Here is a 22,453-nt window from a genome sequence, read left to right as displayed (position 1 = left end):
TCCTCTCACGAGGTTAGTGTTGGAGCTGTTCCTTCGTAGAGCTGCAGACACTTAAAACATGTGTAATTCCATGTGGAATACTCTGCTTAAACAGTTTTTGTAGATTTAAGGCTGAAAATGAATGATGACGATTAAAATAAAGTGCCGCAATAATGCCGCAGAATTTCAATTTTTGTGCTGCAAAATTTGCAAATCTATGCTGCAATATCCTAGGGGTTTGACTATACAAGACAGCGGGTCCAGGATATTCAGGCTCTGATTCCACTCTTTCAGCCTTTATCCCGGGTCTCGGTCAGGTTGACGCTGCGGCTTCTGGGGCTGATGGCCTACTGCATCCTTCTGGTGCATCACGCCAGGTGGCGGATGCCGGCTTTGCAGTGGGACCTGAAGTTTCAGTGGGCCCAGCATCAGGGCAACCTGTCCGACCATGTTCTGATCTCGGAGGGCACTGCGAGACAGCTGCAGTGGTGGCTCACGGACCGCGATTGGGTCAGCGGCAGATCCCTCTCCCTTCTCCAACCGGAGCACGTGGTTGTGACGGACGCGTCCCTCCAGGGCTGGGGAGGCCACATGGGAGAGGCGGAGATCAGATGCCTCTGGTCTCCGGCGGAGTCCCGGCTCCATATCAATCTTTTGGAGCTGCGGGCGATTCATCTAGCACTGAAGGCATTTCTCATATCTGTCAGGGGGAGTGTAGTGCAGGTGTTCACGGACAACACCACCGCCATGTGGTACTGCAACAAACAGGGCGGGGTGGGGTTGTGGACTCTATGCCAGGAGGCTCTGCGCCTCTGGCAGTGGCTGGAACATCAGGGCGTGACCCTGGTGGTTCAACACCTGGCAGGTTCTCCGATCGCCAGGGCGGACTAACTCAGCCGCCGGTGCATGATGGATCACGAATGGCGTCTGAACTCTGATGTGGCGCAAGGCCTCTTCCTGCAGTGGGGAGAGCCTTGGTTAGATCTTTTCGCCACAGAAGAAAACGCGCAATGTCATCAGTTCTGCGCGTTGGAATTTCCAAGGTGGTACTCGCTCGGGGACGCTTTTCGTCGCAAGTGGAGTTGTGGTCTGTTGTACGCTTTTCCGCCTATACCACTTCTGCCCAGAGTGCTGAAGAAGATCAAACGCGACCAGGCCCAAGTCATCCTTGTGGCTCCGGACTGGGCACGAAGGTACTGGTATCCCGAGCTACTCAGTATGTCAGTCGATCTCCCGGTTCGTCTGCCTCTTCAGGAGGACCTTCTGTCGCAGCAGCAGAGGACGGTCCTCCACCCAAACCTGTCCAGTCTCCACCTCCATGCTTGGAGATTGAGCGGCGACAGTTGAGGCCATTTGACTTGCCTCCTGAAGTCTGTAATATCATTCTGGCAGCCAGGCGTCCCTCCACAAAGTCGGTATACGCCTGCAGGTGGAACAGATTTGTGGCATGGTGCACAGCAAAGGCTGTGGACCCTCTTTCTGAGGTTCTTCTCTTCCTTCTCTTCCTTCTTTCTCTTGCCCAGCAGGGCTCTGCTCTGGGCACTATCAAGGGCTACCTTTCTGCCTTTCAGCCTTTCTAAGGCTGCCTGATCAACCTTCTTTGTTCAAGTCCCCTATTGTAACTCGTTTTCTGAAAGGCATCACTCACACGTTTTCACCTGTTCCGTGTGTGATGCCTCAGTGGGACTTGAACCTGGTTCTTACATATCTGATGTGCGCTCCCTTTGAGCCACTTCACAACTGTCCTCTCCGCCTTCTTACTCTGAAGACTGCTTTCCTGGTTGCCATCACCTCTGCCAGGAGAGTGAGTGAGCTCCAGGCTCTTTCTTCCAAACCTCCTTTCCTTTCTGTCCATCCGGACAAGGTTGTGTTGCGGACAAGACCCTCTTTCCTGCCCAAGGTTGTCATAGCCTTTCACAAAACCCAAAACGTGCGCTCTCATTCTATCTGGGTCGCACACGCCAGTTCCGGGTGGATGACCAACTCTTTGTTGGTTACGTGGGCGCTAAAAAGGGTAGGGCGGTACACAAGCGGACCATCTCTCGGTTGGTCGTCTTGTGTATCAAGGCTTGTTACTCCTAGGCGAAGAAGGAGCCTCCTGTTGGGCGGAGGGCCCATTCCACTCAGGCCACGGCGGCTACTACTGCCCTGGGTCGGGGAGTCCCCTTGCAGGACATTTGTCAGGCAGCTACGTGGGCCTTTCTGCACACGTCTGCAAGACACTACTAAAACTCTAATTGAGTGAAACATTCAGCAAACAATGTGAAATCAAAACGGAAACTAAATGGCTGCCATGGATCACCTGAATATTTATTACAATAATTGCTCAGAAATTGTCAGTGTTGTTCCCAGTAATGTTAAGTGAATGAATATAGGGCTTGATGGGGACCTGTTTTATTGTCTGTTCTAAAATATTTTCTGGGTCTGAGACACAGAAGGACCCGGCCCAATCAAAGCCCTGCCTATGAAGGATCTTAAACTGTTTCAACTGCAGGCTCTCAAAGATAGCCAGCTTCCTTGGTGCCATTTTCACCACAAGCCATTTGTTATCTTCAAGTGGTCTAGTGTCCTCTTCCCATTATGCTACAAATGTCACTAAAAGGCTAGGAGGGTGAATCACTAGTGCTCTGTAAATCCTCACCTTTTTAGGGTTCGCCTAGCGACGCAGCGCATGCGCTGCTCGCCTTGGTGAGATATATTGTTGTTGGTTTCTTGCTGAAGGGGGACAGGACATATGCAGGCGTCGGACAGGCCATGTGCACGCGAGGGCTCGTGCATTCAGCCCAACGCGCATTTCAACGCTTTCACTTCACCTCCTTTCCCCCGTCTGCTCCAGATACACAGGGCTCGCACATTCTGTAGCTGTTGTGCGCTCGCCCCTCCGCCAAGATGCTGCAGACAGTCCATGACTGGTTCCTTTTTCTTTCAGCAAACCACTGGAGTACCTATTTTCTTCCTCTACCCCATGGAAGTCTTCTCAGTCACATCCATGCTGCCTTGCTCTCCGTGTTGCGCAGTACCCTAGCTAGTTTTAATGGGGTTGCAGCGGGTGGGTGTCATACTAGTTTAATGTTACATTGAGCTGAGGATACCCTTAAGGTACATCAGAGGGTTAACGTATCGGCTTCCTTGCATCCTTCAAAGGTTGATAAACTTGTACCATTAAGTAATTAAACACTTTTTGGATTCCGGAGTAGCATGCTACTCGCCGAAATGTGATTCGATTCCTCGTCATGGGTACTACATACTATATAAATGCAATTATAATTACAATATGGATAGTAGAAACTTTTTGCTACCTTACAGCAAAAACAGTACAAGAGTGTAAAACCCAAAAAAGTTAATGTGAGCGTTCTAATGCAGAGATCAGGTTTGGTTTGGGGGTCTCATTGGAAAGCTTTAGGGTGAAACTGAGTCAGATAAATAATCACATATTGTCCTGCTACCTCCTGTTGGGCTTTTGGCTAGCATGTGTTTTTTTCAGGCATCTTAAGCCAAACTTGTGTGCAGGTCTACAGCAGACTACCCACAGCTCTTAGGCGCACGCACTCAACCTACCGAGCAGACTTGAAAAGGAGCGCGAAGGGCCCACTGTCACTTTACTCCGCGTTGTAAGGACAGAGAGGCAGGAGCAGCGACCGGTACCCTCGCCCTTCCTTCCTGCGCAGACACAGGCTCAGCTTCTGAATGGAGTAAATGAAGCGCGGTGGTTCCTGCTGTGGCTTGCTCCAGCAGGCCGGGCGCTGAGGCCTCCGCGCGCATATTGTCCTCCCGGTGAGTCGCACTGCACGGGCCCGGCCTCAAGGCCTTCTGCAGGGCATCGGCTCGAGTTCTGGACATGCAGTTCCTGTGCGTTCTCCATGTCTATCTACCTCTGCCGTCTGTACCTCTCCCTCAGCTCTACTTTGTCTCTTTCTCCGTTTTCCCGCTCTGTCAACTTTTTACACACACAGCGTCTCTTTGCCAATGGTTCTCCCTCCCCAAACCAGAGGTTGAAGTGCATGAAAAATGTCTGGGAACTGTGATCCTGAGTGCAACCCGTGCTCCAGAGCACCACACTAGAGTAGCAGATAATTACCCCCCCCCAGACTTACCCTAACAACATCACCCACACACCGTGACTCAATCAATCAAGAACTTGTAGAGCATATTACTTACCCGTGAGGGTCTCAAGGCACTGGGGAAAGTGGGGGGTGCGCCACTGGTCGAACAGCCAGGTCTTGAGTAGCCTCCTGAAGGTCAGCAGGTCTTGGGTCTGTCGTAGGCTCAGTGGGAGGGTGTTCCAGGTCTTGGTGGCGAGGAGGGAGAAGGATCTGCTGCTGGTGGCTGTTCTTCGGATGCGAGGGACGAGGGCGAGGTCGGCGGAGCAGTGCTGGCGGTTGGGAATGTAGAAGAAAAGTTGTCTGTTGAGGCATGTTGGGCCGGTATTGTGGAGTGCCTTGTGTGTGTGTGGATGAGGAGTTTGAAGGAAATCCTCTTGTTGACGGGGAGCCAGTGCAGGTTTCTCAGGTGGTTGGTTATGTGGCTGTGGCGTGGTACGTAGAGGATCAGGCGTGCAGAGGCGTTTTGAATGTGTTGCAGTCATTTGAGCTTGGCCGGGGCTCCCGCGTAGAGGGCGTTTCCATAGTCGAGTCTGCTACTGACGAGGGCCTGGGTGACTGTTCTTCTTGTATCTGTGGGGATGCACTTGTAGATCTTGCGGAGCATGCGGAGGGTGTTTAAACAGCAGGAGGAGGAGACTGCGTTGACTTGCTTGGTCATGGAGAGTGTTGAGTCGAGGATGACTCCCTGGTTGCGTGCGTGGTCGGTGGGTGTCGGGGCTGTCCCCAGTGCCATTGGCCACCAGGAGTCGTCCCAGGCTGAATGGTTGGAGCCGAGGATGAGGACCTCCATCTTGTCCGTGTTCAGTTTCAGTCTGCTGATCTTCATCCAGTTGGCGACCGCCTTTATTCCTTCATGGAGGTTTGATTTGGCAGTGAGGGGATCCTTGGTGAGGGAGAGGATCAGTTGAGTGTCGTCGGTGTAGGAGATTATGTTTAGGTCGTGCTGTCGGGCGACGTGTGCGAGCAGGGCCATGTAGATGTTGAACAGTGTTGGGCTAAGGGATGATCCCTGGGGTACGCCACAGATGATCTTGGAGGCTTCTGATCGGAATGGGGGGAGGAGGACGCTCTGGATTCTGCCGGAGAGGAAGTAGGTGTTCCATTCCAGGGCCTTGTCTCGGATCCATGCGTCGTGGAGGCGTGTGCGTAGTGTGCGGTGGCATACAGTGTCTAAGGCGGCTGAGATGTCCAGGAGGATGAGGGCCGCGGTCTCACCCTTGTCCAGCAGGGTCTTGATGGCGTCAGTGGCGGCGATGAGGGCAGTCTTTGTGCTGTGGTTGCTGCAGAACCCTGACTGGGATGGGTCCAGGATGCTGTTTTCTTCAAGGTATCGGGTTAGCTGTCTGACGGTCTTCTCGATTACCTTGGCTGGTAACGTAAGCAGGGAGATGGGCCGGACGTTCTTGAGGTCTCTCCGGTCCGCTTTGGGTTTTTTGAGTAGGGCATTGATCTCAGCGTGTTTCCAGCTCTCTGGGAAGGTCGCGGTCTTGAAGGAGAAATTGATGATGTAGGTGGGGTGCAATGGAGCTGCTGGCTTTCTTGAAGATGTGATGCGGGAATGGGTCTGATGGGGAGCCGGAGTGGATTGTGCTCATGGTCCTGATGGTGTCATCGATGTTCACATTGGCTCAGGCTGGCAGGGGCTCGTGGTCGATGGTGTGCGTTGAGTCTGGAGTGTCGATGTCTGTTGGGGCTGTCTGGGTGTAGAAGCTGTCGTGGATGTCGGCGATCTTGTGGTGGAGGAAGGTGGCGAGGGAATTGCACAGGGCTTGGGATGTCGTTGTTGTTGGAGCTGGAGTTGGAGAGTTCCTTTACGATGTTGAAGAGCGCCTTGCTGTTGTGTGCGTTGTTGTAGAGGCGGTCTTTGAAGGAGGTCCTCTTGGCAGACCTGATGAGGTGATGGTGTTTGCGTATGATGTCTTTTGTGGGCTGCGAGGCTGTCCGGTGTCTTTTCTTTGTGCCGTTTCTTCTCTAGTTTCCGGCAGGTTCGCTTGGAGGCTAGGAGTTCTGGGGTGAACCAGCTAGCTCTATTGCTGGTGTCTCTGTGGGTGGGTTTCTTCCGCGAGGCAAGGGTGTTGGCGCAGTCATCTATCCAGTGTCTTGAGGTTGCGGGCAGCGCCGTCGGTGATGGAGGGGTCGGTAGGTGGGCTGAGAGCGAGGTTTGCATGTAGTTAGTCTTCGGTGATTTTGCTCCAGCAGCGGAGGGGGATTTGTTGGGTGCAGTGGTGTCTGTTTGGTTTTTGGAAGGTGAAGTGGATGCAGCTGTGGTCGGTCCAGAGGAGTTCGGTGGTGTGGCTGAAGGCGACGTGGGAGCTTGAGGAGAAGACTGGGTCGAGCTTGTGGCCGGTGGAATGGGTAGGCATTGTGACAAGCTGCCTCAGTCGGAGGTTGTCGAGGTTGTCGATCAGGGTAGTGGAGTTGCTGTCGTTGTTGTTCTCCAGGTGAAAGTTCAGGTCTCCGAGGAGGATGTAGTCGGTGGAGGTCAGGGCTGGCGTGCTGATGAAGTCTGTGATGGAGTCGCTGAACTGGTGTCTGGGTCCGGGGGGTCTGTAGACGAGGGTGCCTCTGAGGGTGGTGTTTGGGTCTGGGTGGATCTTGAAATGCATATGTTTGGCGGTGCTGTGTCGCTGGTGCTGGTCGTGACCCTGATGCTGTTCTTGTGGACGATGGCGATTCCTCCTCCGACTCCGTTGGTGCGGTCTCTGCAGGTGATCTTGTAGCCGTCTGGGATGGCTATGGCGATGTCGGGTGCGGAGGAGTCGTTCATCCAGGTCTGTCAGGAAGGCGACGTCTGGGGATGATGTGTCGAGCAGGTCCCAGAGCTCAACGGCGTGTTTGCGTGTGTTCAGTAGGATGCTTCGGAGTTGGTTGAGGTCTTTCTTGGGTGGTTCGGCGGCTCTGAGGCTGGTGTAGCTGCAGTTCCGGCAGGTGAAGGGAGCATGTGTGCGTTTCGGGGCGGCCATGAAGCAGGAGTGGGTCTGTCCGGACTTGAGAGCGTGCAGTGTGCTGCCATCGTAGCGGCGGTCGTCGTCGTGGCGGGTGCAGGGACCTGGGGTTCTGGCGCTGGGCGCGGTCCGACTGGCGCAGACTAGCTTGCCTTAGGCACGCCAGTGGCGCGGCCGCAAAGCGGCCGTCATATATGGGAAGGTGGGAGGGAGGACCAGCTGGGAGGCAGGGGTAGCAAATGGGACCGGAGCGGTGAAGGGAACGGAAGGCAAGGGCACAGAATCACGTGGTAGCGATGGGAACAGAAGGAAAAAAGGGCACAGAATCACAAGGACAACTATGGGAGAAAATACAGGCACAGGCGTAAGACAGACAACAGCAGTCACAGACATCAAAAACAATAAGGGCAAAACAATGAATGACACAGACAATAGAACAAACCTAAGGCCTACCACTGGCCACCAGGGATGAGGAGCAGGTGGTAGCCTGGCGGTGGAGGACGGCCTCAATGTTCCTCAGCAGCGGCAGCTGGGGCAGGGTCAGGACGCACAGGCGGTACTGTGCGGAGGGGGAGCGACCTACCTAACAAGGTCAAGGGCCTTTCTCCTTACTGTGCAGCGGTTGCCATATAGTGGGAGGGAGGAGCAGCTGGGAGGCGGGAGCCAGGGGCAGGGAATGGGCAGTCAGGGGGGTGGGCTGCAGGGGACGCAGCGGCGGGAGCGATGAAGGGAACGGAAGGCAAGGGCTCAGAATCACTGGGGCAACTATGGGAACCGAAGTAAAAAAGGGTGCAGAATCACGGGGGCAACTATGGGAACAGAAGGAAAAAAGGGCACTGTGTCACAGGGCAACAATGAGAGCAGAAGGAAAAAAGAGCACAATCACTGGGGCAACGATGGGAACAGAAGGTAAAGGGTGCAGGAGAAAATACAGGCACAGGGGAAAGACCGACAACGGCATTCACAGAGACCAAAAACAATAAGGGCAAAACAATGAATGACACAGACAATAGAACAAACCTAAGGCCTACCACTAGCCACCAGGGATGAGGCGCAGGTGGTAGCCTGAGGGTGGAGGAGGGGCTCAACTTTCCACAGCAGCAGTTCTACCTATCTATTAAAAGGACTCATTGAGTGGCCGGGCCTTTCCCTCATTTACAGCTACGCAGCAAATAGTGGCAGCTGCACCGTTTAGGCAATTTAATCCTTGGGGGCAGGTCTGATTGAGTTAGGAGTGAGATGCACTCCTTTGCCCCATCCCTTCACAGCTGTGCAGCACTTAGTGCCAGCTGCAAGGCTTAGTTTTGCGCAAGTGCCCACCCTTGACCTTCGCTGTATTGGCAGCAGCCCTGACATTCTGGATACAGGGTATTTGAGCCCCCCTCTGAGATGGCCAGTTGGCCTGGGGGACTAGGAGGTTTGTTGGGCGCCAGGCCCTATTGTGATTATGTGGTGCTAGGAAATGTCTTTCATGTAGTATGATTTACGCACTCTGTTCTGATTACCTCTAAATGTGGTTTCTATGATTATGAGGTTGTCTTGCTTATTATGGTTTATGCTAGTGAGATTTTGTTCCACCCTGTGCGTTATACCCCTAATGTTAGTGATACTTCGGAGGCTAGGGCCCAATATTATTCTGTTAAGATTATGGGCAGACATTGCGTTTGGCGCCTAATGTGATGCTGTGCATAATGTGGTTTTTGTTACAGGCTGATGCTAGGTACAGTGTTTACCAGTGGTTACTGGTTGTACGTTTATGATCTGTTTTACTTTTACTAAGTTTGCTTTGTGATGGTTCTGACAGTGGTCCAGTTGGCCCTGTCATGTGTAAACCATTCCCTTGAAAATATGATCTAGTGCCAGGTGGCACCATGTATATTATGTGATTACCTAGGTAAAGGGCCCATCAAAATACTAAAGGAATCCTAGAGACTTCCAAGCAATAAAGCTTTCTCAACTACTGGAATCTGTGCCCCCATCTTCTCCTGCTCTGAAGTAACAACCTGTTCATAACTGCCTCACTTCCGGTACTGCACACTAGTTCAGATATCTTCAACCGACGTCTGGAATATGTGCCCCCTTTTTGTCCTTATACTTCTCCTCACCACCGCCTTCCTGATAACACCCCTCTCTTATCCCCATCACCCTCCTCCTCCTCATTTTCCCAACATGGCCACCTCTCGAGTTAAGTCTGAAATTAATTGCTACAAAATTATTTATCCTCCTTACCTGACTAAAGCTGCAGCAAAACGATTCAAGCATAACACCATGGAATGTTTCCCTGATTCCATTTTTGTCGATCAATTTTACAATGGTCGTTATAGGAAGATCAAAAACAATTTCATTTTCTTCACTCAAGACATCCCCTCTTGGTCCACCAGCTTACATAACTCCCTTAACGTCACCTCCTCCTCTATCCCTCATGGGAAACAGCTAAAAATCTTCCCCTCTGAGTGTGTCAACGGCTCCCTCACTAACTCACTCTATAACGGTACAGTCATGATCTAAGCCGAAGACACCTGTCTGTCACTCTTTGACCACCTCTTCCCTTCCCTACTCCCCTCCCTTGCAATCAGGATGTCCCTTGACTCTTCATCTAGCTCCACCCATTACTCCCTCTCTCCGCCCCTAACCCCCCTACACTCCAATAGGCTGCACCCTCAGGAGGCACAAGTCGACCCTCTTCCCTCCCCCTCCCCTGTGCGCTCCTCTCCCATTCTTCCCCCCTCACAATATACCCCCTCTTCATCACTTTAGCCGGACCTCTAACTAATCCGCTCCTCTGCCAATCTGCACCATCCAATCTCATCTCCTCCCCCCTGTCCCTACCTGCCACCCCCTTTTTACTCCACCGCTCCTCCAACTTTCCCCCCTAGTTAACTTTCCTTACGTCCCCCTTATTCCCTCCTCTTCGCCTCTTCTATTCCCCCTCCTCCCCTCGCTATGTACCCCGATTTCTCCACAAACCCATTGCATCTCTCTCCTTCCCCCAATACTGTGCTACCCCCTTTCCCCCTTGGTAACCCTTTCCCTCCCTCTGGCCTAGCAGAACCACTTCCTTTATTCAACTTCCCTATCTCCCAGCCCCCCTCACTCCGCCAGATGCCCGTTCCCTCACAGCCACCTCACCTAGCATACATGACCTCTCCAACTCCCTCCCCTCGCTTCCTCCCAAACCTCCTTCATTCCTATGTCTCCACACATTCCTCCCCTCTCCCTCTGCCCCACCGCCTTGCTCCTAACCTACCTCCCGCTAATTATGTCCTTAATTCCTATCCTTCTTGCAACGCCAATAAAGACAACTCTCCATTTACCTCTGATGCACCAACGCCCGCTCTCAACCACCACCTTTCGCCACCTCTGAACCCTATACCCCAACTCCCCTCCCGTGCACCGACTTCCCCCTGCCTTCCACCACCAATTGCATCCCCTCCTGTTTCCATCGAGCCACCCAACATGCCGTGCTCTGCCCTGCTCTCTCTGGAAAATAAGCTAGGCTCTTATCTTCATCTCCCAACTTGAAGCTACCATTTCACTTTTAAGCTCCAAGATTTCCACTTTTCCATACACCTCAAATCCTTTGGAAAACACTCCCCTTCCCACGAGATGCACATCGCCCCGCACCCTATAATAGCCAAGCATAACCTGTCTGCAAACATCGCAAACTCACACAAGCCCTCGAACGCCACCCTTCTTCCACTTTCAATAGTAGCCCTACTATTTACACTATTCCGACCATCTCCTCTGTCAGAACCACTTATCAACCTAAACCCTCCCGAGCACCCTCTTGTAAGTACAACATCCCCATCACCCCTTGTTAGAATTGGAGGTCTCTGGTTGGCACAGGTAGGTACTTGTGGCAAGCAGGGACCCTCTCCTCTAATCCAGGCAAGGGAACTATCCTTTAGAATAACCCCTTCTCACCCTTTAGGTTGCGTGGCGCGAGCAGTTAAGGCTAAACTTCAGGGCGATGTCAGTTAAGCATTTGTAATCTGATTCCCCCACAAATAGACACCAGGCGGTAATTCTATAAAAATACGTATTCTTTATGTAAAAATATATGCAGGCAGGTAAAATTATCACAAGACCTTCTATAACGTTTTAAAATTGGGGCCACAAGATTTCAAAATGGCATGTGTTTCTTTAGATTTCAGAAGAATGCTTAGGCTGCTTCCGTCTGGTTCCAATCACCTTAAAAATAGTTCCACCACTCTCAGGGCACTATTTCCAGGCGCTGGTACAAGGTTTGTGAGGGTTGTGCACTTCATAGCTCCTCGGTATGCGTCGTTTCTACTGAGGGGTACGAGTCGTACCAATCTTGTGCGACTCGTACTCTGGGACGAATTTGAAGGCTCCGGCCAGGGTACGCGCCTCACGCAGGCGGCGTACAGGACTGGCAGGCAGAAGCGTATCGAAACAAATACAGGCGCACAAGGTTCACGGGGAAATCGGAACGTTGCGGGCCCGAGCCCGTTGCAGCAAGTTGGTAAAGTACGGTACCTGGAAGTGCGCCACGTATAGTCTTTAGTCGTCCTTCTTGGCAGGCGACGAGTCGTACGCTGTCAGTGCGCTTCGTGGCACCAGCGTATCTCCGGGTCTCTCTGATCAGCGGGCGGGTTCCAACAAGCAGGCGCGGCCCACGACCTCAAGTACGGACTGTACTGGGGGTCACGTCAGAGGGGCGGCGCGGCCTGTATTACTACTTGGAGGCAAAGCGGGGCGGCCGGGTACGTCCAGGCGTACGGGCGGCCGTCCAGACGTAGATCGCACTCACGAGTGATTCCGGCGGGAGGGGCGAGAGAGCACTCTGGCGCGCTCCATTAGCGGGCGGGGTGGCAGAGGAGCAGGCAGCCTGACCAGAGGGGCAGAGAGCGGCTCTACTCGAGCGGGGCTCTCAACGGGCAGAAAGGCAGGCCAGCTCCCGAGTGCCACGGACCTAGGAGGGGGCGAGGGGCTGCAGTCTCAGCTCCGGCGGGAGGAACACACAGCTTAATCCACAAGACGAGCGAAGACACAAGGAACCCACTGGTCCTGGGGTTCCGTTCAGGGGGCAAGCTCAGTCAAGCCCTTGGAGATGATTTTCAGCACAGCAAAACAAAGTCCTCTTTGGTCTTCTCCTCTCCTTCCTCAGCAAGGCACACTGTAGGCCAGTCCTTCAGCTTCTTCTTGGCCCTTCTAGTTGGGCAAAGGTTCGTTGTGGGAAAACTGGTTCTGATTTGTTAGGAGCTGGGCTCCTTCATTTATAGTCAGTTTCTTTTGTTCTTTCAGGCCAGGGGGGCCTTTGCATAGTTCATTTCATTCTCTGAGCACTTTGTTTTGCTGTTCCTGGCTTCTTCTTTGAATGTGAGGGGCAGGGACAGCAGACGCTCCGCAGGAGGTGGAGCCAGCATTGAGATGACAAGTACAGTCAGGAGCACTCTGTTGACAGTCCTCCCTCTTCCTGGGCCAGGTGTCAGGCAGAGTCATCAGTCGCTCCCCAGGAGGTGGAGCCAGCATTGTGGTGGCAGAGCATAGCCCGATTCAGAGTCAAGGGGCACTCCCACCACCCACTCTGGTGTAATCCCTCTATTCACCACCTGTCATCCCCAGCCCTGTCACTCGCACAACCCAGACAGCAGATACACATCCTGGCAGAGGCGGGCTGAAATGGTTAGGCAAGCAAATGCTAACTTTCTAAAAGTAGCATTTGCAAACACAAGATTTTAAAATAAACTTTACTAAAAGAGGTATTTTATTATTCCGAGTTCAGGCATACTAAACTTGACTTTCTACCATGCTCCCTGAGTCTGTTCGGATTATGTAGTGTGATAATTCCAGCAGCCCATTCTGGCCTATGGAGCCTTATAATAGTGAAAAACGAAAATGGCTGTAATTCACTATTAGGACATGCCACACACATCAGGGCTTGTCCTACCTTATGCTTACAATGCACTCTGCCCTAGGGCCTACCATAGGGGTGACTCACATGAAGTAAAGGGAAGGTTTAGAGGCTGGCAAGTGTGTGCACTTGCCCAGCCAGCATGACAGTACCAGACTGCACGCAGGTTCTGCAATGGCAGACCTTAGACACATAAAAGACTGCTTCTGTGGGTGGCGCAACCAGCGCTGCTGGCCCACTAGCAGTATTTGTATTTACAAGCCCTGGCACTCCTGGTGCACTTTACTGGGGACTCACAGTAAATCAAATTAGCCAATCATGGAAGTCAATCACAGGTATACTTTACATTGGGAGCACTTGCACTGCGGCACGGATTGGCCGTGGCGCAGTGCCCTGAGTAGCTAACACCAGCAAAACATCTGAGGCACATCAATAAAAAGGGGAAGGGAGACTCACGCCAAGGTGCCAGGTCTAACACCCCTCATAGCCCAAGTGCCCCTGTCACCAAAACAGTCTCAACAGAGCTGCGCTGTCTGCTCCACAACTGCAGATCTGCAATAAAACACAAACTTAAAATCTCAGAAGCCATCATACTTCACAATATTGGCATGCTCTTCCTCACAGAGACCTTGTTCAATGATGCCTCTCACTCTGTTTGATCTCCTAGTACCCACAGGCTATTCTATATTTAGAAACGACAGAATTGACAAAGTGGGGGGAGGTGTTGCAGTCATCTATAGAAACTCCCTTCAACTTAAGGCTTTTCCTAACCGTTCCTTCCGCACTTTTGAATGCCTATCCCTTGAACTTCAATTGCACCACCACTCACCCCTCAGATCCCATGCCAGTTACCGCCCGCCTTGTAGCGGACCCTCGTTTATGGAGGAACTCACTGACTTCATTAGCGACCAATACTCGCAAAGTGACAATCAGATCTTCGTGGGTGACTTCAATCTCCACTGGGGCTCGTCTCAAGACTACTCTGCGAATTTGCTGGCCACCTTCCTCTCTGCAAACGATCTTATCCAGCACTGCACAAAAACTACACACTCTAAGGGCTCTTGTTATTTTGAAAACAGGCATGCTTACTATTGTAATGTAGACTGGTCTGACCACCTCCTCATCCCATTCTCTCTTCACCTATCACACTCTTTAACTCTTGGCCAACCTAAGAGGGCCTCCTCCTGGTTCTGTGACACTAAAAATATTGACCTCAGTACCCTCTGTGAATCAGCTTTGATATCACTTCCAAGGCTTGACCCGAACCTAGATGTTAACAAACTCACCTCCCAATACCTCACAGTCCTTGCAGTCGAAATCAATAACGTTGGTCCTCTCCAAAGCAAAAAGAAAAGGCCTACTCCCTCAGCACCTTGGTTCAACAAATCACTCTATGCAGAAAGGAAGTACCTAAGATTCCTGGATAAACAATGGAGAGAAGCTCCCTCCACCGATAATTTGGCCACGCTTCATTCAGCAAGCTCAGAGTACCACAAGCACATCTTCCTTGGAAAAGTGACGCACTTCAGAACCCTCCTCGACTCATTCAAAAATAGACCCAAACAACTATTTGATCTCATCAAAAATCCAAACTGCTCTCCCCCAACCTCCAAGTTGGAGGATTCTACAAAGAAAGCAGCGGAATTCGCTATATTCTTTGACGAAAAATTGAAATCACTTGTGGATCTGGTCAGTCCTCCTACCCCTCCAGAGGAGCGCAAATCCTTAGCCATTTGGCAGAACTTTGACCCCATCTCCGAAGATGCCCTCAAATGCATCCTCGAAACAAAGCCCTCAAATCATTCTCTTGACCCCATCCCTAGTGCCATTGCCATTGACTTCTATACCCATTCTCTGTCCTATTGGATCACTTTGGTTAACCTCTCCCTCTGTCAAGGCTCCCTTCCTGTTTCCTTCAAAACTGGGCAGGTCACCCCTCTGCTTAAAAAACCCACTGCTGATGCGAACGACCTCAACAACTTCTGCCCCATCACAAACCTACCTTTTCTTGCAAAAATCACAGAAAGATGTGTAGCAAAACAACTCTCTCGTCATATCAAGGACAATGATCTTCTTGACAAATTCCAGTCCGGCTTCATTCAAAACTGCAGCACTGAAACAGCCCTGCTGCAAGTGATTGATGACGCGCTGTGAATACTCAATTCTGGAGAGTCTTGTCTTCTTATTCTCCTTGACCTCTCTGCAGCCTTCGACACTGTCAATCACAACACTCTCCTTAACACTCTTCAATAGAGAATGGGCATGGAGGGCACTGTGCTTAAGTGGTTTGCTTCCTTCCTCTCTGGTAGATCCCAAATGATCAAAATAGTGAATAGTCTTTCATCTCCTTTGGCTGTAGGTCAGGGTGTTCCTCAAGGCTCTATACTTGCACCCACATTGTTCAATCTCTATTTAGAACCCTTGGGGAATCTCCGAAGTAAATCTGGGATCCACTATCATCTCTATGCGAACGACACTCAAATCTACCTCAAGGTTGCCTCCACTCACGATCTCTCCATCCTAAGCTCTACTCTCGACTCCATTCAAAACTGGTTGTTAACTCATCAACTGATTCTGAATCCCTCTAAAACTGAATTCCTCCTCCTCTCCTCCTCAGTTTCTCCTCTCCCGGGTCAATCATGGATGGATCAGATGAATCTACTTAACAATAAACCCATCATTGTTGTTGGACCAGGCCTCGTGGCGTGGTCCCACTCCTCCCGCATGGCGGGCCCTGGATGACATTGACCCCGGCCCTCCGGCCTGAAGCTACCCCCTCCAACCTTCACTAGAGCCGCCACTCATGGCGACCCCCGGCTCTCCCCCCTCCAGAGCATGGCGACCCCTACTCGCCCCACGCTGCTGGTCCGACCCCTATTCCGGGCCACCCCCTCAGGCCCCGACTCCATCTTGGGCCTTCCATGTCCGGGCCCCGTGGCCTCGGCCCGACTTCGGCCGCGGCCCCAGTGAAGCCCAGACATCTAGGCACCAAGATCTGACCAGGTGGTAAAACGGCCACTTGATGGATCAAGGAGGAAGAGAGTTTCGATGGCCCTCCAGCCGTCCCCGGACGCCTGGTTTCGATCGCCCTGCGGCCTCCCTGGGCGCTGGCTCCACCCCCCCTGCTGGGTGTCTGGACACTCTCATCCCGGCCCCTCTGACCCCCAGGTGCGAGGGTCCGGACATCAAAGGACTCCAGACCTATATCTGGGGCAGCTCTGAAATGGGTCGGCAGTTCTATCCTGGAGTCAAGAGACCCTGAGAAGAACACGCCTACTTCAAACCCTGTAACCATCTTTGGAGCCCTGCTGGCGCTGCCGCGGTAAAACCTCGCTGAAACCATCTTCGGAGCCCTGCTGGCGCTGCCGCGGCCCAACCTCGCTGAAACCATCTTCGGAGCCCTGCTGGCGCTGCCGCGGCCCAACCTCGCTGAAACCATCTTCGGAGCCCTGCTGGCGCTGCCGCGGCCCGACGCCGAGGAACCCCCCCAGCTCGAGGATTGAGAGCTGAGCGTAGGGTATCCCTGTACCAGGCTGGTACCAAGACTGTCCCGCTACCCCCTTCCCACAGTTACTAAGACCATAAAGATCCCTCGATCTATTTGTACATATATTGCTGAGATAACCTGCCTTGATTGCTGATAAAGACGTTAAAGATCTATCCTTGTGTGGTATCCATCTGTAGTGGTGTGATTGTTCGCCTGTACGATCCTAGGAGAGGAACCTCGCCAGGAGGCCTCTCGAAGGCGCTCGGCCAGTTCCATAAGGAGAGCTGGGTCTCGGGGTGGTCGGCCAGATAGCCTCTGCCTCCCCCCTAAGATCGCCTTTCTAACAATTGTCGACAGCGTAAAATCCCTTGGTGTCATACTCAACACAAACTTAATCTACTCTCCCACATAAATTCCATTGCAAAGTCTGCTCGCTACCAGCTGTGCATTCTTTGGAGGATTCGTCGCTTCTTCCCGGAGCATGACCTTAAAACTCCGGTCCAATTGCTGGTTCTCTCCAGACTGGACTACTGCAACTCTCTTCTTACTGGCCTCTCCAAATCCCACCTGTCCCCCCTTAAATCGGTTCTCCATTCAGCAGCTCGTTTCATATATGGGGCCAAAAGAAGCGACCACATCACACCCATTTTATCCACCCTCTGTTGTCTTCCCATTGAGGCAAGCTCTATCTACAAGACTGCCTGTATCGCCCACAAAGCCTTGCACTCATCCTCTCCTCGCTACCTGGCGAATAAACAAACTCTCTGGGGGCTCTACACCATCACATAATACGGAAAATCTATTGCTTGAACCTCCCACTTCAAGAAGGAAAGGTCGATGGCCCAATCCTTTTCAGGCAACGCTGTGAAAATCTGTAACTCACTTCCTCCTCAGCTCCGGACCACCACCTCTTCCCAGGCCTTCAAAACTGACCTCAAACCTCTCCTCCTTCAAAGACACTTTCCAAATTTAATTCACGCTCTCTCTATTATCTGAAGGATATAATAGGGAATTATAGGGAATTCTGTTCTACATGACTATAGAATTGCCTTCCCAATGTGTTCTTGTGGTTTGTGAGTCTGCCATTTATTGCAGTATTATACTTCTGCTTGTATTGTGTACTCCTTTGTAACATGCACACGCCACTTTCCCTCTTGTAATGTATCGTTTGCTACCTCTTGTATTTTGTTTGCTTTTGATACATGCACAATTACCACCATTGCCTCATGTAAGACAGCGTTTGTTCTTGTGTTTTGAGTATCTGCCATTTAGTGCAGTTGTATACCTCTATTTGTACGCTTTTGTAACATACACACGTCACTTTTTTCCTCTTGTAACGTATCGTTTGCTACCTCTTGTATTTTGTTTGCTCTTGATACATGCACAATTGTCACTATTGCCTTATGTAACGTAACGTTTGCTTTTGTAACATGCTGACTTGTAATTTTTCCTCATGTTTCACTAATGTTCCTATTGTGAAGCGCTCTGACACCTTCGGGTAAAGTCCGCGCTATATGAAACCCATAAAATAAATAAATAAATGAAAGGATGCGCTGGCGGTGCTGTGCGGAGGGGGCGCGAGCTACCTAACAAGGTCAAGGGTCCTCCTGACATTTTATAAACAGAAACCTGGGCACACAAATAAATATCAACAGTTATTGTCAGTTAATACAGCAATTAGTAGTGAATGATGTCGACACCGGTAGTTCTCTTTGAAGGTTTTTTTATATGCAGATGTTCTTTAGAAAAAACAACCACGCCAGCCGACACGTGTTTCGTCAACAGGTCAATGCCTGTGACTTTTCAGTGCTTAGGGGCGTGAGGATGGTATCGATGATCCGGAGTGCGGGTAAAACAGGTAATAGAGGGTATATTTGTAAGATGAGTTGTCAGACGGGTGAGTGCGTCAGTGACAACGGAAGAGCCTGATAAAGCAGAACTTCCTTGTGCTCGTCTTGTCGGAAGAGTGAATCCGAGAGGCTTGGTATTTCTGGTTCGGTGTAGTATTACCACAGTAGGACAACTTATGTAATTGCTGGAAGTTAGGGCGGGGATACAGGCCGGAATCAGAGATTCTGGGTTCGGGTACCCCCGCACCAAATTCCAGTAAACTAGTATTCTGTTGCCTTTATAGGAATTACCATTATAAAAAAAGTGCTTTAAATACCAAAAGTGTTTTCCACGTGAAACCTGTTCATTATATAACTTTAATGCTTAAGGGGCTGCTTAACGCAAATCAAACAACTGAAACTCAAGTTATAGAAATTATTACACTACAAATACATGTGTTTTTTAAAGGGCGACGTCGTGCTAAAACCAATAGATGGATGTTCGCACATGGCCCCTTCAGGTGGCAGGCCTGAAGAAGAATATTCCGCTATTGCTTTTTAATTCTGAAATTGTTTATTTACCCTTTAAATTGATTTAAGGTTTCTGAGCGCATCAAACATTACTCCTTATGCCTGGCTTAGACAGAGTGGGAGATGTGGGTTAGCGTCTCGAGCTGTCACCTTCAGAATATGGGCACCCCAAGTTTGAATCCTGGCCTCCGCGCTACACTGAACCTGGTGCAATTCTGGGCAAAAATCACTTAATGTCCCTGTGTTTAAATGTGTTTAAATGTAGTTGTGTAATCCCAACATGATGAACATGATCTAGAGCGTCTCCCAACCCATATCTAACGTACAGCACCATACGTACATACGGAAATACGTACGTGCATACTGAAACCCATGATAGCAGACATATCTTTACAGTTTAAATTATTATTACAGTTGTCAGAACTTTCACACAGCAAAAATAGCCGCCTTCTGTATTCCAACTTTTAAAAAAGCACTTCTCTGGAGGTAGAGTGTGTTGCTCCCTGAGTGGTTGATGGTGCTAATTGGCCTTACTCTTGCACCCCACACTAATGCCTCGTTTATGTGTGCCCATGATGCAGAAGATTCTCCCATCCTTACAAACAGACCAACACCAACAAGAATGCTGGTGAAGCCACCCGAGGATTACTGCAATAGAATCTAGATCAGCTCACCAAAAAATACTGATAGGCTGCTGATACTCCAGGCCTAGTTAGCCAAGTAGCGAACACAAGCCCATGTGAAACTTACAGTGAAAGCACTCTAATGGTTTCTTGCGGAATCCGGGATCAAGATCAGAACTCTCTGCACCAGAACTCACAAGGAGCTTTCAAGTACCAGAAGTATAGAGAGAGAGACCCGTAGGAGGTCGGAACCCGAGAATCTATAGCGCCTTCAACCTGATCTATGATGGAAGAACACTATGACCTTCAGTTCGTAGCACTACTGAAAATTGAGTAATTTAGACTGGATCTTGATGGACATCATGCTAAAACTAGCATGGCACTTGATGTCTGCCGGATACAGGTGTCGGGTTGCATTCAATTTGTGTCTGAAGTGGCCAGCCAGTGACAATCAAAGCTTCTCAAAACTCTGACATAACAAGCATTGGCATTTTCATTCCTGATGCTGTGCAGCTTGACTAAAGAATTAGAAAAAAGCCTTTGTTATATCTGGCCACATCATTTTATAATAGTGCACGCCACACATGCCTACAAAATGATGTGGCTCCTTTTTAGGTCGAGTCTGGGCAGTGCATGAGCTCCTCTGCGAAGCATGCTGCTCTTCAGGTATGGACTTGAAGCTCCGCCCAATCCCAGCCCATATTTTTCATTGACTTGTGTCATAGGCCACTGTAAGCTGTGGCTTTTCATTAGTCAACATTCTTAGTATTCCCTCCTTAGTACCGCCTTGTCTCATTTTGCAACCTCCCATTAAGACACTCGCTGTTACGTGTGTTGGTCCTCGGTAGGCTTTAATTACAGCCTCCGAGCACTATTTTCGCAAATAGCTTTGTCCTGCCTGCTGTTGCAGGCAGAACACACTCTCTCCTAATGCTTAGAATAAAAAAAATCTTTATAGCATGGGCACCGAACGCATTTAGGATGCAATAGGTCTCGAATTTGCTAGAGTTTAAACTGTTGGCTTTGTAAATGACAATGTATTTGATTTATCCGTTTTAAAAACAACACATTAATAAAAGTAATTGTTATTTACAATCCCAATAGATCCAACTTATAAATGCAAGACCTGTTGCATTGCAAATGCTTGTTACCATTGGGGCTCAACAGCAATCTCCACATCCAGGGGGTTGTATTCAGGAAGTGTCCCTAATTTCAAACTGTACAAGTGCTTAAGGGTTGCCTGACTTTAAACATCTAACAAATTGAATTCTGTGAAGAACATATTAATGCGTTAATTTAAAATGTGGGACCTTCAGGTTGTCTACTAACTTTGTTATACCAATTATATCCCAACATTCAAATCCCACAGTTTTTATGTTCAATATAATGTAATTCGGTTGTGCTAATTAACAAAAAAACTCTGATCTTGTGCATCTTTATTCTGTATACTGTGCGCACATCTGACATCAGTATTTAAAGTGTTTTGCGCTAAATTTCTTTTTAGGGGACATGACGATAACATTTTCTTTACAACATCAGTGAACAGTACCTGCAGTAAGTTGGTGTTTTCTTATATCCAGTTCTCTTTTATACAAAATATATATTAGTTTTTTGCTTTTCGCTTTTAGTACTGTAGTTGTTGCAATTCACTGTAGGTGACAATTTTTGATTATTTGTATTAAAGTGATGTGTTTTGCTTTAAGCTTATTGTACATGTGATGAGGAGTGCTCAAGAAATTCTGATAAAATTCTCTTCATAAAAAATACTAGGGTAATTTGCATGCAAGTAGCCCTTTTCTCTGAAGCAGATGCTCTGTTATGTTATTTATATTTGTAAAGTGCCAAATTACCAACGGTCTCTATGTGCTACAACAAAGACCATGAACCCAGAAATCCCCTACTACCTGCTGATCGAGCAGAATTGGGGTAAGCTTATCCAAACACCTCCGTGAACAGGATGGTTTAAGTTTCCTCCTAAATGGGAGTAACATGGCTTCCCCACGTAAGCTTTCGGTAACCTATTTCAGAGCTGGAGGATCACCACTGAAAAAGCATATCCCCCCCCCCCCCCCCCCCCCCAAGGTAGCTCTGTTAAAGCGTTGACAGGCCAACAGGTTGTTCCCAGATGAACGGAGACATCGGCTGGGCGCATAAAGCTTCAAACGGTCTTTTATATAGCTAGGTGCTGCTCCATACTGAGCTTTGTGTGCAATACACAAGCCCTTAAACCTGACCCTCTGCTTAATAGGGAGCCATTGTAGTTGTTGTAGCAAGGGTGTGGTCCCAGTTCTTTGCAGCAACTTAAAAATCAGTCTTGCCGCATCGTTTAAAGTCACCTCAAGTTTGCCCAGGAGTTTCTCGGGGAGCCCTATATATACTGCGTTGCCATAATCCAGGCGTGACCGAATTAATGCCGACACAATGGTACGCATGGTGGCAAACGACAGCAGGGGTGCGAGTTTCCGAAATTACCTCAAGCCCACGCAGCTCCCCACTACCGTAGCTACCTGATTGTTCATGGTTAACTTGGCATCTAACTGATACCCAAGCTCTTCACAACAGGCACCGGTGTCGGAGTGGTGCTGAGGTCTTATGGCCAGAAGAGACTTGACCAGGGGTTAGCCCTTTTGATGAGAGCAAGCACTTCTGTCTTGTCTGGGTTTACCTTGAGCGAATTGGAGGTCATCCTGTTCCTAGTGAACCGGAGGATGTTGTATACTTCAAGCTGTGCCTGAGTAGAATTGTCAATACACACAATTAGCTGAGTGTCATCGGCATAGTTAAACACCTGACATTCCAATTTTGCCAATGCTTTTACCAATGGCTGAAGGTAGATCTTAAAAAGCAAAGGGGACAACGCAGAGCCCTGCGGCACCTCGTACGGCAAAGAACCCTGCTAAGATGTACAATCCGCTAGTTGAACTTTTTGGGACGGATGTATGAGGGTACAACGCGTACCGTTACAACGCGTCCCTTTACGACGCAGTTTTAACAACGCAAGTCGTTACAACGACTTGCGTTGGGGGGGCGCTGATAGTGAATAGTTTAATTTACTATTCCAACACCAGTCCCCGTGGA

The 22,453-nt window shown here is 50.0% G+C and overlaps 1 protein-coding gene across 2 annotated transcripts in view; it reads left to right on the top strand.

The window, feature by feature from the left end:
- The window catches only part of SORT1 (sortilin 1), a 577,196-nt gene that overhangs the window by 382,495 nt on the left and 172,248 nt on the right, over nucleotides 1-22,453 (top strand). For both annotated transcript variants that reach the window (XM_086923559.1, XM_086923558.1), the window contains exon 7: nucleotides 20,880-20,929. In XM_086923559.1, coding sequence (XP_086779685.1) covers nucleotides 20,880-20,929 — 50 coding nt within the window. The remainder of the gene's footprint in view (nucleotides 1-20,879; nucleotides 20,930-22,453) is intronic.

The sequence above is a fragment of the Lissotriton vulgaris genome, chromosome 5 (genome assembly GCF_964263255.1).
Source record: "Lissotriton vulgaris chromosome 5, aLisVul1.2, whole genome shotgun sequence".
In the NCBI taxonomy this organism is placed as follows: Eukaryota; Metazoa; Chordata; class Amphibia; order Caudata; family Salamandridae; genus Lissotriton; species Lissotriton vulgaris.
Note: the sequence above shows the minus strand (reverse complement) of the source record. Positions and strands in the feature narration are given on the sequence as shown.